General features: G+C 45.2%; 2 protein-coding genes across 2 annotated transcripts; one reads left to right on the top strand and one right to left on the bottom strand.

Annotated features, from left to right (window-relative positions):
• Positions 1-1,510: 1,510 nt before the first annotated feature.
• LOC114889161 (C-C motif chemokine 4) lies at positions 1,511-3,387 on the bottom strand. Its single transcript, XM_029212145.1, has 3 exons — positions 3,096-3,387; positions 2,475-2,589; positions 1,511-1,899 (listed from the first exon to the last, which is right to left on the bottom strand). Exons 1-3 carry the CDS (start codon positions 3,169-3,171, stop codon positions 1,812-1,814), a joined length of 279 nt encoding a protein of 92 aa, XP_029067978.1. The 5' UTR covers positions 3,172-3,387; the 3' UTR covers positions 1,511-1,811.
• Positions 3,388-13,976: 10,589 nt separating this feature from the next.
• On the top strand, positions 13,977-15,365 carry LOC114889298 (C-C motif chemokine 3-like). The gene is made up of 3 exons (XM_029212427.1): positions 13,977-14,101; positions 14,750-14,864; positions 15,271-15,365. The coding sequence occupies exons 1-3, from the start codon at positions 14,026-14,028 to the stop codon at positions 15,359-15,361; spliced, it is 282 nt and encodes a 93-aa protein (XP_029068260.1). The 5' UTR covers positions 13,977-14,025; the 3' UTR covers positions 15,362-15,365.
• The last annotated feature ends 2,002 nt before the right edge of the window (positions 15,366-17,367 follow it).

Here is a 17,367-nt window from a genome sequence, read left to right on the forward strand (position 1 = left end):
TAACAGATACACACTACTATACATAAAATAGCTAAACAACAAGGATTTACTGTAGAGCACAGGGAACTATATTCAATATCTTGTAATAACCTATGATGGAAAAGAATCTGAAGAATATATATATATATTATATATATATGAATATATAACTGAATCACTTTGCTGTACACCTGAAACAACACATTATAGATCAACTATAGTTCAATAAAAAAAAAACGAACACAAACAATTTTGACGTAGCTCCCTCTTTACCCTACTTACACGATGAGCTGTCCTTTTGGGGACCATGGAGGCATGTCACAACGAGCACAGAAAAGGGGACTAACCTGGGGCTTGACACTGGCCTTGATGCTCTCTGGGTGGCCTTTAGAAAGTCACTTCTCAGTTCTTATTCCTCAGTTTCTGTACTATGATAGGGCTGGACCAGATGGTCTGAGAGGTTCCTCCCAGCTTGTGAATCAAGATTTAACTGTGCATGTAATTCTACTTGAGAGTCATGTTCTGCCCGACCCATGTCATAGGAAGTCATGACCGAAGGGTTGGTAAGTGGCCTTGGGTTACTCCCATCACACTCTAGAACCAAATCTGACATCTGTTCTTTTGTCCTCATGACCACACTTTGCATTTGCTTTGGCTCTAGAGGGCCGATCCACTAATCTAATCTGCCTGATGACCCTGGGAGGACAGACATTATAGCCCATTTTAAGTGAAAAAGCTGAGGCTCAGAGAGGGAAAGAGAGAAACTTCCAGGCACCAGGCCCCATGATGAGAGCTTTACACATCATATCATAACACCCCTTCAAAGTGAATAATATCACTCCCACTTTACAGGGGTGAAAATTGAGGTCCAATGAGACAAGATGACTTTCTTTTTTTTTGCGGTACGCGGGCCTCTCACTGTTGTGGCCTCTCCCGTTGCGGAGCACAGGCTCCGGACGCGCAGGCTCAGCGGCCATGGCTCACGGGCCCAGCCGCTCCACGGCATGTGGGATCTTCCCGGACCGGGGCACGAACCCGTGTCCCCTGCAACGGCAGGCAGACTCTCAACCACTGCGCCACCAGGGAAGCCCCCAAAGTGACTTTCTTAATGATAGTGAGTGATGGAGGCCCACTTTTCTGATTCTGAGCTACTTTATCTTCCCTCTCTGTTGTGCTGCTCTTCCTATTTACAGCTTCCCTACAAGATGTTGAAATGATAGCCCTCAGCAGCACAGGTATCTTTTTGGATCAGCCTTTCATGGTGCACCCCAAGCAGACCTACATGCCTTAGCAAGTCACATCACCTCTGTGCCTCTGTTTCTACATCCGTAAAATTGAGGATAACAGTCCCTACTTCATAAGGGTGTTAAAATCCTTGCTAAAAGTATTAAGTGAAGTTTGTATCTCTAGACATTTTAGCCCATATTAAGGACTCAGTAATTGCTCATTCTTATTGTGTTTGGAAACTATTCATAATAGCAGGCAATTCCCTTTACCGCAAATCAAATTAAAACACAAAGAAACTGTCCACATTTTTAAAAAGTTTTATTAACACTTGGACTCAATTGCATTATCCACGTATCCGCAAGAGCAGAGAAACAGTGATGGTGGACCATCCCCATGGGGGACACATGTCCTTTGGCAAAACAAACATAAATAGTGGGAAACAACACCAAATACAATAATAACATAGTACGTAATAAAGATTAAATTAAGAGAAGGAACAGGGACTACTGGGAGGGGTCGTGAGTGTGGAGAGGGTGCGTCTTGCTGAGAAGCGTCGGGCTCAGGTGATCTTTCCTGCAGAACACTTGCCCCGGCCTCAGAGCAGCTCAGTTCAGTTCAAGGTCATCCATGTACTCCTGGACCCAGGGATCACTGGGGTTGGCGCACACCTGCCTGCCCTTTTTGGTTTGGAATCTGTGGAGCAAAGAGTGGACAGGTTAGAATCCCACGGGACCTTGCCTGTGGCAGGTATCCCCCTGTCCTTCACCATGGCTCATGCTGGACAGCCTAGTGGGTGAGAAGACCCTTCCTGGGGTGCTGCTGGGACCTGATTCCTTGTAACTTCCTCCTTGGGTTTAGCTGTGGCCTCCTGAGTTGCCCAGATTAGGAACCAATGAGTTTTGCAATCAATGTGGACGTATCTCCCCATTCATTCCCTGCTGCCCCTAGCAATGACTTTGGCACGTGTTTTCTAAGTATGGTTTAAGAATTCAGCCCACATCTTCTATCCTCTTTTTGACCTTCCCTGTTTTCCTGGCCTCTAGCTAACTTCCTCCCCAGAAAGCACCTTCCCCTCCTTTAGCTCCCACCCAGCCCTCTCCAGGTCTCAGCAGGTGACATCATGACCTGTTCCTCACTGCTTTCAGGGAGGCCTTCAGCCCTGACACCTGCCTCCCTACTGCTTCATCTCCCCTCACCTCAAACAGGCCCCCTTTTCTAATCCTGCCCTCACCCTCGCCTCCAAGAAAGGCCCCAGGGTTGATACTCACACCACAGCTGGCTGGGAGCAGAGACTGCTGGTCTCGTAATAATCGATCACAAAGTTGCGAGGAAGCTTCCGCAGGGTGTAAGAGAAGCAGCAGGCAGTGGGAGGGTCTGAGCCCACTGGGAAGAAAGGCCGAGGTGAGACAGAAGCTCTACCCAGAGCTATTCATTTTGGCTTCTAGTTATAGATATTCAAAGGGCATCCCTGTGGATCTGCCAGATCCCCAAATATGGTCCCTTGTATCTAATCCCACCCACTCTGAGTAGGAGTCTTATTCTGAATAGAGAGTCCTAGGAGAAGACCATGAAAGGATTCTAGAAGGTTCAGGCTGTATTGGGTCTCAGAGCACAGGTCTAACTCCCTTCATTTTACAGATGGGGAAACCAAGGCACAGAGAGAGACAGGGACTTGCTTAAACCAGTCTATGGGTTGCTATTTCTTAAGAAAACAGGAACTTGAATATTACTGAGTGTCTACCAGACTCTACGTTTACCTGCGGGCTACCTAGGAATCTTCCCTGCTCCCTTTTGTCTCATCCCCAGATGTTAGTGTTGGACCAGCCCCAACTAGGAAAGTCAGCGCCACCTACATCCTGACTCAGCGGCAGCGGGAAGAATGGACTTACTTGGTGCTGAGAGTGCCAGAGGGCAGAAAGCAGCTGCGAGCACGAGGAAGGAGAGGACAGCCATGCAGAGCTTCATGGTCTTGGCTGAGGAGAGACTTGCCTGGAGCTTGGACTGCAGAACCCAGGAGCTTCAGAACCCTTCTGTGCTCTGTGTTGATACTGAGTTGGGAGCCCTTCTTTATAGGAACTCTGAGGCCTGGGACAGAGATGGGGGAGAGTGGAATTTCCAGGGTACAGATGATGTCATGGTGCCAATAAGGAAACTGAAGCTAGCTGGCTGAGGACCTCTGCACAGCTTTCTTTTCCCCAGCAGTGTCATCACGGAGGAAAGCGGAGGGAGGTGTAGGAGAGAAGAAGTGGGCTGAACCCTAGAGGGAAGTGGTATACCAAAGGCAGTGACTGAGGCATGGGGGAGAATTGCAAACCCAACAAGAAAGATAGAACCTTCACACCTACTAGAAGGGGCTTGTAGATGAGAACCATCATGCTCTTGGTGGTTAGCACCTCCAGAAGCTAGAGACTTCACGTCAGTCTTTCTAGGGTAGCCACAGGCCTGGCCCCGAGAAGGGGAGGAAGCCAGGATTCCATGTCCCACTGCAGGCCTCCTTCTGCTAGGCAGAGCGACTTTAGTGGCCTGTATATTTCCTTGGGCATAACGGAAGTGTCCAGCTTCTGTCCAGCGTGCAGAAGGCCCCAGCAGAAGTGTAGCTTCTACACTATGTGTCAGGCACTAGGCAAGCTGCGTTCTACACATACATCTAACCCTACCATAACCCTGAGCAGGGTGTGATTATTCCCCTGAGGCAATGAGATTCAGAGGGCAGAACAGAGTTCAGTGATAATCTCAAGGCCACACAGCTGTTAAGTGGCAGTGCCAAGATTTGGACTGAGGTTCATCTGACTCTAAAATCCATTTTCTTTCTACCCTGTCATCTCCAGAACAAATATAGAACGTGACCACAGAGAGGGAAACTGCTGGCCACCTAGGGGCCACGCCACACACAAAGACCCATCTTATCAGGGCTGAATACAGGAAAGGGGTGTGGTCCATCTGTCCCAAAGAATGCAAAAGAAATCAAGATTTCAGTGCGCTCCCTTGGGCCAATAACAGAAAAGGAGAAAGAAATCAGGAAGAATCAAGTTTAGAAGACCCAGATAAAGAATGTTCTTCCAGTATAAAAATGGAATTGGATAAAGCTGGCAATGAATTCATCTACGTTACAGATAAAGTATATAATCTAAGCCTGTGGGTGTTTCCCAGACATCCACAGGGAATTCCCTGTGTTCTTCTAAAGCCCTGCCTGGTTCGGCAGCTGCCTGTGGGCCTGAAGGTGACTACATGAAGCTTCCAAAGGCCAGGAATACAATAGTGCATGAATCAGGGCAAATGAGGGCCATTAGGATGATGGGATCAAGACCTCTATCCACCTTCAGCTCAACCACTCTGATCCACCTGCTCACCCGCAGTCCCACATTGCTACCTGCCTCTGCTTTGAAAAGGAAGAATGAAGAGTGAAAAGAGGGAGCCAGGCCTCCTGGGTGCTGTAGAGATGTGGGATAGAAGGAGTCAGAGCAGCATCTCGGAGCATTTCAGTGTCACTAAATAAAGTACAATGTCTTCCTACTTCATCACTCTCCTCTCTCCCTGCTCCCACCACCTACACATGCACACAGACTGTACTTCTTTTCTTTATCCTTTCTGTCCTCACTCCTTTCTTCCTGTGAGTCTCGCTTCAAGTGTTCTGATCTTCACCAAGACCCCCATCCCCAACTCTAACACTCTACAATCTCTGATATCACTTATGCGAGTATCTCTCGTGGTCTCTCCTGGTTGATGGACTTTCATGTTCATGCGTCAAGAACCTTGCTTCAAGGGAAGAAGGGTGTGTCTTGTGGTACCCGGAATCTACACAGACTTTGTTATCCTGGCATTTCCATTCAACCCAATTGAGTAGTCACCTGTTCTTTGTCAGGACAGACAGAGCTGAATGACAACCCATCGCTGCCCTCAGAGTCCTTAGTCTAGTGATGGTGCTGACAGTGACAGAAATCACTATCTCGTGAGATGGAATAAGGTATGTGTCATGTCAGAGGTAGAAACAAAATGTCAGAGCGCCCAAAGGATGGAGAAAACCATCTCTTGGCTGTAAATGAATAGTTCCAGGTCAAGACTAAATCCACTGTGCACTAAGGAAGAGCCCTTGACGTGGAGACCTCCGACTACATGAGTGGGGAGCGCTGACCTTCAAGCCATGGAAGGACATAACTCTTATGAATATACATAAGAAGAATGATGATAGGTAAGAGTGGGTGATTAGCCACGCAGTGCGTTTGTTGATTTTTGCCTCCTAGCCTTAGATTTGATCTTTGGCTCATGCAGGCAAAATTTTTTTATTCATGAAGGTCTTAACAATAATGCTGTGTTCACACCAGTGAACGTTCACACAGAGAGTACAAAGGCTTGTGTCAAAATGTTTAGCTAAATCAATGGCCTCCAAGGTTTATACATTGAGGCCATTCCTAAGTAATAGTCGATAGAGAATGATAACAAATGCCTCTCAAATACACAACCAAAAAAGTGCTCATCTCCTCTAGAGAACCTTCCCTGACCTCTCTTCCAACTGAATTCTGTACCTCCCTTTGTGCTACCTCCATCACATCACCTATAAAATATCTGTCTACTTGGTTGTCTCTGCTCCTAGAAAGGGAGTTCCTTAATGCAGAAACTGGGTTATGCTTATCTCTGTGTACACAGTAGGTATTTTTTTTAATTTATTTATTTATTTTTATTTTTGGCTGCCTTGGGTCTTTGTTGCTGTGCATGAGCTTTTCTCTAGTTGTGGTGAGCGGGGGCTACACTTCGTTGCAGTGCTTGGGCTTCTCACTGGGTGGCTTCTCTTGTTGCAGAGCATAGGCTCTAGGCACGCGGGCTTCAGTAGTTGTGGCACTTGGGCTCAGTAGTTGTGGTTCGCGGGCTGTAGAGTGCAGGCTCAGTAGTTGTGGCGGACAGGCTTAGCTGCTCCGTGGCATGTGGGATCTTCCCGGACCAGGGCTTGAACCCGTGTCCCCTGCATTGGCAGGTGGATTCTTAACCACTGTGCCACCAGGGAAGCCCTACACAGTAGGTATTAATAAGTGTCCAGAGGCAGCTCAAACTACCAGTTTTAATGGGAGGGGGTGTGATAGGTAACATGGACTCTGGACATGAAGTCCATTTAGCCAAATGAAGTATGAATTAACTAGGCATCTGACACTCTATCCAGAATAGGAGTCCCCAGCCTTGATGGGAATGGCTCCTCCTCCTTCTTCCTCAACCCACATGCCCAGTGGTTTCATGGTAAAGGATACTATTCTAGGACTTAGCTCTTTCCAGCTCAGGGATGTGAGAAGCGGCAGCGAGAGTTAACCATGGTTCCAGAGAGCCCCACGGGCATACTGTGGGCCAGCCCCTCACTCCTGAGCAGGGAAGCCCTCCACTTCCCCTCACTTGTGCTGATAAGAGGTTTCCCCTCCCACGCCCTTGATGGCCACTGTGCTCGAAACTCCATCCTGGGAATTTTCACATCTGTTTTGTCATTTTGTCCTCCCAGCCTCCCCAGTGGTCCTGAAAGCAGGACCAGTGGCCACAGCAGTAACAAGACCTTCCAAAGGTCTTTGGATTTCCCTCAGCATATCCATGTCTATGGTTTTACCTGATCCCAATCTGTTTTGCCATGGCTCAGATTAGGAAGCAAGACCTAGAAAAGTTAAAATACTTGATTAAGGTTACATAGGATATGTGTCAAGACCCAATTTCTTCCAACTCCTGGTCCAGAGATGACCAAACTTCTTTGACAGGTGTGACCCTTTGAGATCACAGGTGGGAAGTCTCTGAAGGTACCAGACTCTCAGAAGAGATTACAATCCTGCTGAGGGGCGGGAAGCAGAGGTGGGCAATCCCGACATGCTGTGCTTTTGTGGAAGGAGAGTGCTGAGATGCAAGTGTAGGAGAGACCACTGGGTGTCGGGACCAAGAGACTTAGCCACTAGGAAGTGGAGTGCCCGGAACTAGAGAATTCCTTGTGAGTGAATGTTGCAACTGCAAAGCCAAGGGGATCTGGAATATATGGTCGTTCTGCCAAGACAATAAACTAAGAAAAGGTAAATCCTTTAGTCTTGCCAATATGGTAGCCAAATCCCTTGGAGAGAATGGGAGCAGAAACTGGATTGCAGATTGAAGAAATAAGTACATAATTATTCGAAGTGCAGGGTTCAGGATGGAGTCCATAGGACAGTGAGCTGGTTGAAGCCATTCATCAGTGATGGTCCCAATCTTCTTAAAGTGGAAATGTGCCTTTGTCACCGGCCACAGCCTGCTCTTTAGCTGTCAAAGGTGAAGGGCAGGGCTCCCCTGGTGGCGCAGTGGTTAAGAATCCGCCTGCCAGTGCAGGGGACACGGGTTTGAGCCCTGGTCCGGGAAGATCCCACATGCCGCGGAGCAACTAAGCCCGTGTACCACAACTACTGAGCCCGTGGGCCACAACTACTGAGCCCGCGTGCCACAATTACTGAAGCCTGTGCGCCTAGAGCCCGTGCTCTGCAACAAGAGAAGCCATGACAATGAGAAGCCCACGCACCACAATGAAGAGCAGCCCCCGCTCACCGCAACTAGAGAAAGCCTGCGCACAGCAGCGAAGACCCAACGCAGCCAAAAATAAATAAATTTAATAAAAAAGAAAACTTTATAAGAAACAAAATTAGCATGCATGATGTTTCAGTGTGGGGATATTCCAAACTTTTATACCAAAATTTATATTTAACCAATCTGTTACTTAGCCCATTCAGGTTGTTCTAACCTTCCTCTATTCTAAATTGAGCTGAGACTTGAAGGATGATTAACCAGGAAGAGTGTGAGGGTGGGGTCATTCAGGCAAAGAACAAGAGACCCGTGCTTTTTAAAATATATAAAAGAGATTACTTGAAATATTTCAGTTATAATGATAATAGTAACTAACACATAACACTTACTATGAGCCAATCATGTTCTAAGCCTTTATAGATATTAATGCATTTCATCCTCACAGCAGTGCTCTGAGGTAGGTACTGTTATCCCCTTTCACACATGAGGACACTGAAGCACAGAGAGGTAAGTAACCTACTGAAGGTAAGTAACACACAGCTCGTACATGACAGATTTTGAAATGATACCAAGAAGGTATGGCTCCAGAGCGTAAATAAATCAGAAAAGGGAAATGTGTTTCTTATAAATTTATGTTAAAGTTTAATGGCCAAAGCTGTGTTATTATGATGTAAAATATCTTTCGGTTTTGCATTTTGCATGTCTTTGAATAGTGCAATCCATGGATTTCTCTCTTTTCCTTAGAAAATTAAGGTAATTAAACAGTGGTTTCCTTTATTTGTTCTAAATACGAATCCCTGCAGCTTTCACGGGATATACCCATGCTTATAGAATTTCACTCTGCCCTGTGATCTACACGAAAGGGAAATTGTGCTTTGCCAAGTGACACCTGGCTCATAAAAAGCAGAGCAGAGACCTGCATTTTTAAGGAATCACATGTAGTTTAGAGAGCTGAGTCTTTGTTTCCAGGAAGTCTGAAGGTGGCAAGAAACAAGGCCAAAGGGGGAGACAGAGGTCAGATCACAGAGGGGAAGCTTCCATTTCATGCTGGAAACAAGGTAGACTGTTTGAAGGGTTTTCAGCAGAGAGAGACAGAGACTGATTTGATCAAAATCACTTCAAATGCCTTGTGCTGGACAAATTGAAGAGAGGCAAATGGAGGAAAAAACAATTGACAGGACACTCTTGTCATGACAAGAAGTGACAAGGACCCACCTAAGACAGTGGGAATGGGAAAGATGAGAAGTAGATACACTTAATTTCAAGTATACAACAGAGTCAGTAGTTGAATAGATGGAGGAGATGAGGGGGAGTGAGGAGTCAAGGGTGACTCCCAGCTTTCTGGCTTGGAAACCTGGTAAGAGGGGATGCTTTTTACTGAGTCACAGAAGGAGGAGCAGGGCGACAGGTGGAAGGATGTAATCCAGTACCAAGATGTACGCCCTGATCTGCGTGCACGTGCACATGCACGCACACGCACACACACACACACACACAAAATGGCCAGAGGAGAATGACAAGAAGAACTCAAGATAGGAAAGGGCCTGGCTGCAGAAAGAAGGGGCTGCGTCAGTGAGACACTGTCTCTCTAGGATGCTAGAACTGGGCCCCCAGGATATTTTCTCTGCCCACATGAAAGGCAGGGCCAAGCCTGCTGCAGCCTGACTCTGTGGACCACAGCTGGAAAAAAGGAGGCCAAGGCCGGGCCAAAAAAGGGTGTCATTATCAAGGAGCCCATCCATGGAACCACTGCTGCCAAAGGGAGAGAGCTGAGATTGACGCCTGGGGATGTAGAGCTATGGGACCGGAAACTGGAACGAAACCAATCCATCAGGGCCAGGACACAGGAAACAATGAGGAGGTGAGCAGAGCCGGACTAGGCAGAGGTGTTGCAGAACCTGAATTATTCAGCCAGAATTCCCTGTTCTCGTGGCTGGGATGTTCTGCTGGACTGAGGTGGGGCCTCAAAGAGGCTGCAATGAACCAGAAAGCTAGGACACAAATCAAGGCCCTCCATGCTGAAGGATCCACCATGTTGACCATTGGCCAGTTTCTGTGATCACCACTTAAGAGATCTTGGTGGTCCCCAAAGATCAAGACCTTGACACCATGGCCTTTCTGATCCTTTATATAATATTAGTATTTCAACTCCCTAGTGAGACGTTGGGCATAATACATACTGTTCGTCAAATCAATGAACCATTCATTCACCAAATACTTATTAATGCATTGCGATTACTGTTGGAGATACATTGTTAAATAATGTAGACACTGAAATGTAAAACTGACTAATTCCATCTCTCTGATCCTGGGCAAGTCATTTTACCTGGGAACATTAATTTACCTCCTTGGATATTTCTGAGACCCTTCCAACTCATCCATCCTAAGGTTTCCTTACATTATTCATTAAATATGTGCATATGGAGCACATACTTTGCATACAAGTATGTTATTTTCCTGATTCAAATAAAAACATATATGACAAAGAGCTATTTCCTGGTTTTAGGACTGATATGAAAAATCTTACAAATATATAATCACTAAGATAGAATTTTATATTTATCAAAAAGAATAAAATTATAAGACATAGAGACTATGTCAGAAAATTAACCATGTTATAATCAACATGTGCTAGAATTTGGTTTAAGTCCACCAAGACATGGTATGAATTTGGTTTAAAATCAACAGGACATTCAATAGGCACATGAAAAGATGCTCAACATCACTAATTATTAGAGAAATGCAAATCAAAAGTACAATGAGGTATCACCTCACACCGGTCAAAATAGCCATCATTAAAATGTCTACAAATAATAAATGCTGGAGAGGGTGTGGAGAAAAGGGAACCCTCCTACACTGTTGGTGGGAATACAAATTTGTACAACCACTATGGAAAACAGTATGGAGGTTCCTTAAATAACAAAAAATAGAGTTACCATATGATCCAGAAATCCCACTCCTGGGCATGTATCCAGAAAAGATGAAAACTCTAATTCAAAAAGAAATAAGCACCCCAATGTTCACAGCAGAACTATTTTCAACAGCTAAGACGTGGAAGCAACCTAAATGTCTATTGACAGATGAATGAATAAAGAAGATGTGGTATACAGACACACAAACACACACACACACACACACACACACACACACACACGCACGATGGAATACTACTCAGCCATAAAGAATGAAAAAATGCCATTTGCTGCAACATGGATGGACCTAGAGATTACCATGCTAAGTGAGTAAGTCAGAGAAAGACAAATATCGTATGATATCACTTATATGTGGAATCTAAACTATGATACAAATGAACTTATTTATAAAACAGAAACAGACTCACAGACATAGAAAACAAACTTATGGTTACCAAAGGGGAAAGGCAGGGGCAGGGTTGTGGAAGGGATAAATTAAGGAGTTTGGGATTAGTAGATACAAACTACTATATATAAAATAACAAGGACCTACTTATAGCACAGGGAACTATATTCCAATATCTTGGAATAAACCTTAACAGAAAAGAATATGAAAGAATATATATAACTGAATCTCTTTGCTGTACACCAGAAACTAACACAACATTGTAAATCCACTATACTCCAATAATAATCTAAAAATAAATAAAATCAACAGGTCTAGATTTTTGAAGAGACAATTACAAAGATAACTATCACACAATGTGGAAAGTGCTGTAATGGCAGAGCTAAATAATAAAGTCCGTTATCAGAAATGTGATTGATTCAGCAGTTTCCATTTCCTTCTTCTCAACCTCCTCAACTCAGAGACGCCTGCTCTCAGAAACTAAATCACGAGTGTGAAGGGGGTTCCCCCAAGAAGTAAATGAGGGAATTCAATTCAGGGTATCGACTGAGGGCTGGGGCAGAGGGGGTGGACGTGAGGAGGAGGCATTGTCTGTGACCTGGAGTTTCCAGTGAAGCAAATGATAGACTCCATTTTCTGGAATTGACAGTAACAAAGGAAGACAGCTGGATGCTACAGCCCCAGTGAAACCTGCCATTGCCCCAAATCTTGCCTTTGCTGCACCTCCCTCGGACCAGCATTAGCAATCATAGGGATGGGATGGAAACACAGCCCATGTGTTTTAAGAGAAGTAACTCTACGGACACAGGAAGGACAGAATTCCTCAGGTGTGGTCTCACTTTGCTCACGTCTTATCTCCTCCATTGTTCTAACTCCTTTTGGGGGAATTCAAAGCCCTCTTGGTTTGGTCCTAATGCAGCTTCTTCATCCATATTTGCCCCTCCACTGTGCAGCTACTCTGAAGGACTCACTCCTCCCTCTGACCCAGCAATTTCACACCTGTGACTCTGCATTAGCAGGCCAAGCCATCTACTGCCACACCATCTATATATGTTCAAATCCTGTGTCTCTTTCAAGACCCAATCAAAATTCCATCCCTTCCGTGACGCCTTTCCCTATCCTCCCAAGGGAGACCATGACTCCCTCTTCCTCACATTCTGAGCTTTCATTTATTTTCCTCCTGAGAATCTTAGCAGTTTCTGTTAAGTGCTGTGGTTACCTGTTTATACTCTACCTGCTCCTACTAGACTGGGGGCACCTAGAGGATAAAGATCATTAGAAAGGATAAATCATAATTCAAAAGAATATATAGATATATATGTGTGTATAACCGAATCACTTTGCTGTACAGCAGAAATTAACACAATATTGTAAATCAACTATACCTCAATAACATCTTTTAAAAGATCACTAGAAAGAACTAAATCTATTTCTCAATGTAAAATGTGATTTATGCCCACTAATTCTGTAATAATAAAGGATGGAAAAGAAGATATATACATCTGGCTAAGAAGGGAGACTCTTTCACACCCCTGAAATTATGAGTTGAAAAGAATAGGAAAGGAACACTTATGTAAATTACTTATGTAAATATCTTACAGGTTCCTCAGAATAGTTCGGAGAAATGGAAATCAAGACTTCATCTGAGCAAAGGCCGTTCGAAAGAAACCTTAGCATATTTATCCAAACGTTCTTTCAAGTTAAACATCTGCCAACAGCCTACCTTCCAACTGGTGGCGCTGGAAATGTTTCAAGACAGAGTGTGTTCACAAATCTGTGGGCTCACCAGGAAGGTAATCCATTCTTACTCCAAAAAAAAAAAAAAAAGAGAGAAAATTCCAGACAAAAAGGAAAACAAAATCGCCCATTCATCTGTCACACAGCGTTAAGTACTAATGACGCTTTGGGCATTTATTTCCAATGCTTTTTATTTCTTCCATGCCTAGACCATATCTCTGTGTGTGTGTACACACACACACAATTTATGGTTACGATATTCATCGTATATGTGTATATACACATATACACATATATATTTGTATAATTCTTCATCTTATACAGTTGGTATAATTTTTATCTTACTTTTTGACAACTGATGTTATGATTATATTTATGCTACTTCATTTAGTTTAAGGGCTTAATAACAAACATTCCAGTGGATATATCATAACTGAGTTTATCATTCCCTGATAGAGGAAGATTTAGGTTTCCTTATTTAGAGTTATAAATGTTGCTGGGCCAGCACCTTCCTGCCTGAAGATGCCTCCATATTTGGCCCTGTTTCTTTAGAACTCTTTCCTAGAAATGCGATCTCTAGGTTAGTGGGTATAAATATTTTTAGGCTTCTGACACATTAACACCCGCATCTAATGCCTCTTCATGATTTTCAACTAGCGTTTAACCCAGTGCCCCTGGTTACTCGGTGACTGATGACTGGACACATGACGGAAACGTGACCTCATGCTTCCTAGTCCCCTAGCGTGGATTCCTTGATTAAGTCCCTTGCATCCAAGGGAAGCTTGTGCCACCCTCCAGGGCGGTATCACACCTGCCCTATCCTTGTGGTTAGAGCAGCTGGGGAAACGCAGCAGTTTCAGCTCTGTGGAAAGGTCAGAGCTGGAGAAGTCGTGAGGGGAAGGGACCGGCTGAGAAGAGCCCTGGATGGGCACACACCCCTCTGCCGCCGCTCACAGGGGAAACCATTTCCTCACATGAAACCAGAACAAGCCATGCGTTGCGGGCTGAGACTCGTAGCTGACAGCTGCTATTCTTGGATATCCCGAGCCCCTGTGGTTGCCACGGACCCTGAGTTATGAAACAGTGTGAAAGCATCACGATGCTTAAAAATTTCCTTCCTCACGCCCAGATTCCATTTCCCCACCCATCAGGGCTGCCTATAAAGAGCTGGGGAGATGGCCTCTCACTAAAGAAGGACGCAGGCAGCAGCGAGCACCCAGTCCCACACTCAAGGCCACACTCTGTCTACTCAGCATCATGAAGGTGCCCGCTGCTGCCCTCGCCGTCCTCCTCTGCCCCATGGCCCTCTGCAGCCAGGTCTTCTCGGCACCATGTGAGTCTGTGCAGTAGTTGCAGGGGTCCCCACACCAAACTTTACTTGGCCTTGAGAGCCCCCAAGAGAAAATAAAGATCTTCTTAAAGGGTTATGAAACATTTTGGCCTTTCTCTTCAAGATTTTAATTTTTATCTTTATAAAGGGGTCCTCAGATCTGGAGCCAGGGTTGGGGAGTTACAGTCCCATTTTACAGATGGTAAAATGGGGACCTAAACAAAAGAGTTGGCAAGAGGCAGAGTCCAAATTTGGTTACCGCCCCATGGTGTCAGTCTTCCAGTAACTCACGCTAAGTCCCAAGAGTTTGTCCCTTGGATGTCTCATGAGAGCTGTCCAAGGTTTTTCTTTTGCTGGGGTGTGACTTCTTGAACCAGAAACAATTTCCTGAAGGGAGATGTGATAAGAACAGTCTGTTTGGATGTCTGGAGCACACAGAGAAAGAGAGCCCACAGTGAAGAGTCAAAAATAAAGAAGGATGCAGACAGAAACAAGGACAGAGACAGGGATATTTCTAGGGAAAAATGCCCAGAGCCTTCCAGTGACCTGTCTCCCAGTCTGTGCCCTAAGCCAGGCAGTCTCTCTCCTTCCGAGTCTTCCTCATCCTGTTCTGAACTATGACTCAGCCTCATTCTGTCCCTTCCTCCACAGTTGAGGCTGACACCCTAACGGCCTGCTGCTTCTCCTATAATGCCTGGCAGCTTCCTCGCGAATTCGTAGCTGACTATTTTGAGACCAGCAGCCAGTGCTCCAAGCCCGGTGTCATGTAAGTGCCAGTCTTCCCGCCCACCTCTGGGGAGATGGGATGTTGGATGGGAGTCAGCACCCAAGGGCACAGACAGGCCAGGGGTGCCATCCTGGCAAGCCCAGCCCGCCGGGGCCTATCAAGTATACAGGACCCAGGTCTCTGAGCTGTGACCTGACCTGGCCAGGCTTGCAGAGTCAGGGGGTGCTAGGCCAGCCCAGAGGGAGGGAGGGGAAGAAGGAGGCTGCATCCTCTGAGGGGCCCCCTGAGTCAGGGAGAGTGTCTCTCTGGACTGAGGTAAGCAGAGGGTCCCCAAGGGAGTGGCAGGCCCTGGGCCTCCCAGGAGAGAGGGGTGGAGGGGCCACAGGGAGCCCAGGATCCCCCTGCTGGATTCCTCAGTGTGTAATTCTTTTGTCCTTCTCCAAAGCTTCCAAACCAAAAGAGGCCGGCAGCTCTGTGCCAACCCCAGTGAGGACTGGGTCCAGGAATACATCACTGACCTGGAGCTGAATGCCTGAGTGGCCTGGAAGTTTTGAGGAACCCAGTGACCTCAGTGGCCCGACTGGGCAGCAGGGGTCTGAGCCTTGGAAATACCCCTGTCACCTCCACAGCTACCTCTCCTGTGTGCTGCTTGTTTCCAAACAGCAACACTCCGGGACTCGCTCCTAACTTAGATTGCAACTTATTTATATATAATATTAATATTTTTGTAATTTAATTTCAGTGTCCCACTGTGTCTGGGACTGTGTGCTCCAAGAGGTCCCAAGACACCTTTTCACAGACCTTCCCTTCCCCATTCACTTGCACTCTGCTGACAATTGACTGTCGGCAGCTTGTTCTACGCAGAGATGGTGCCAATGCCACCAGACTGACAATCGTGTATTGGATGTTTCCGTTCAGTGCTGTGTTCAGCAAAGTGAAATAATAAAGATGCTCTTTTGAAAAGTAAACTGGCATTGAGTTTGGTTTTGTTTATCTGGCAAATCAGAATCACTGGTTGACTTTCTCTGAAAGACAAATATCATGATATTGCTTATATGTGGAATCTAGAAAAATGGTACAAGTGAACCTATTTACAAAACAGAAATTGAGTCACAGATATAGAAAACACACTTATGGTTACCAACGGGGAAGAGGGGGATAATTTGGGAGATTGAGATTGACATATACACACTACTATATATAAAAGATAACTAATAAGAACCTACTGTATAGCACAGGGAACTCTATTTGGTGCTCTGTAATGTCCTATATGGGGATGGAGTCTAGAAGAGAGTGGATATGTGTATACGTATGGCTGATTCACTTTACCATACAGCAGAAACTAACACAACATTGTAAATCAACTATACTCCAATAAAAAAATTAATTAAAAAAAAGAATCACAGGTTGAAAGGAATAGTAGGTTAAAGAATAGGAAGATAGGAAATGGAGGAAAATTGGGAGAGATGGAAGGGGGCTACCACAGAGCTACTCTGCTTTACACTTGTGAACGAAAAATGTTGCCTGCTGTATCGGTAAACAAAGAATGTTGCCGCCATCAAGCCATCACCTTACAGCCGCCCCCCTCCGGAGGTACGCCCTGAGGGAATTCAGGATAGAAACAGGTTGCCCACCATCTAGCAGTCAGCTGCTGCTGCCACCCCCAACGGTGCCTCCTGAGGAAACTCGGGATGAGAAAACACAGGATGCTGGCCCCAGGTAGCTGAGGTTCATATCAGAAGAATGATTTCAGTGAGCCCAGTCTCCTGCATCTTCCCATACATACAAAAGCACTGAATTCCTTAACCTGAGACAGCTGGTTTTCTTTAATTAACAGCAATCTTTTGATGTTCCGACTACCTGGTCTTTGTTGCAAAAACTCCTATATATCCCGGCTCCCCTCTTGCCTCTTCAGAGCAGTCCCTCAGAGTTATCTGAGGTGCTGTGTCCCGGGCTTAAGTGCTCAGTTTTGTCTGTCAATAAAACTTAACTCTTAACTTTTAGGTTCTGCATTTTTTTTCAGTCAACACTCTGGAGCCACATTTCCAGAACATTTAAATTACGACTATTTTATGAATCAAATCATAATGTACATGAATGGATACCATTAAGAAGAGTATTCATAATACATATTTACGATAAATCAAACTTTCTGAATAACGGTTACTAACATATTTGAGACTTACTCCAGGCTGAGTGCTTTTTCTGCCGTGTTCATTTGCTCCTCACAATGAAATAGTATAGTTTAAGTACTATTAATATTTTCATTTGACAGAAGAGTAAACTGGGGCTGGGGCTCAGAGAGGTTAAGCAAATTGGCCAAGATCACACAGCAAGTAAGCGGCACAACTGAGCTCCAAAACTAGATTTTGATGTAACTACAGACTTTGCTCTTAACCAGTAACCAAGTTATTTCCCAAAATGTAATCCACCTGTACTCAAATTACAAGCAATGATTGTTTAAGCCACTCAGGTCAGAATTTTTAGGTGTGGACCTGGGAATTGATATTTCTACCAAGCTTCAGGTGTTCCACATGCATTT

Source organism: Monodon monoceros, unplaced genomic scaffold, assembly GCF_005190385.1.
Source record: "Monodon monoceros isolate NGI ecotype Baffin Bay Population unplaced genomic scaffold, NGI_Narwhal_1 Super_Scaffold_9, whole genome shotgun sequence".
Classification (NCBI taxonomy): Eukaryota; Metazoa; Chordata; class Mammalia; order Artiodactyla; family Monodontidae; genus Monodon; species Monodon monoceros.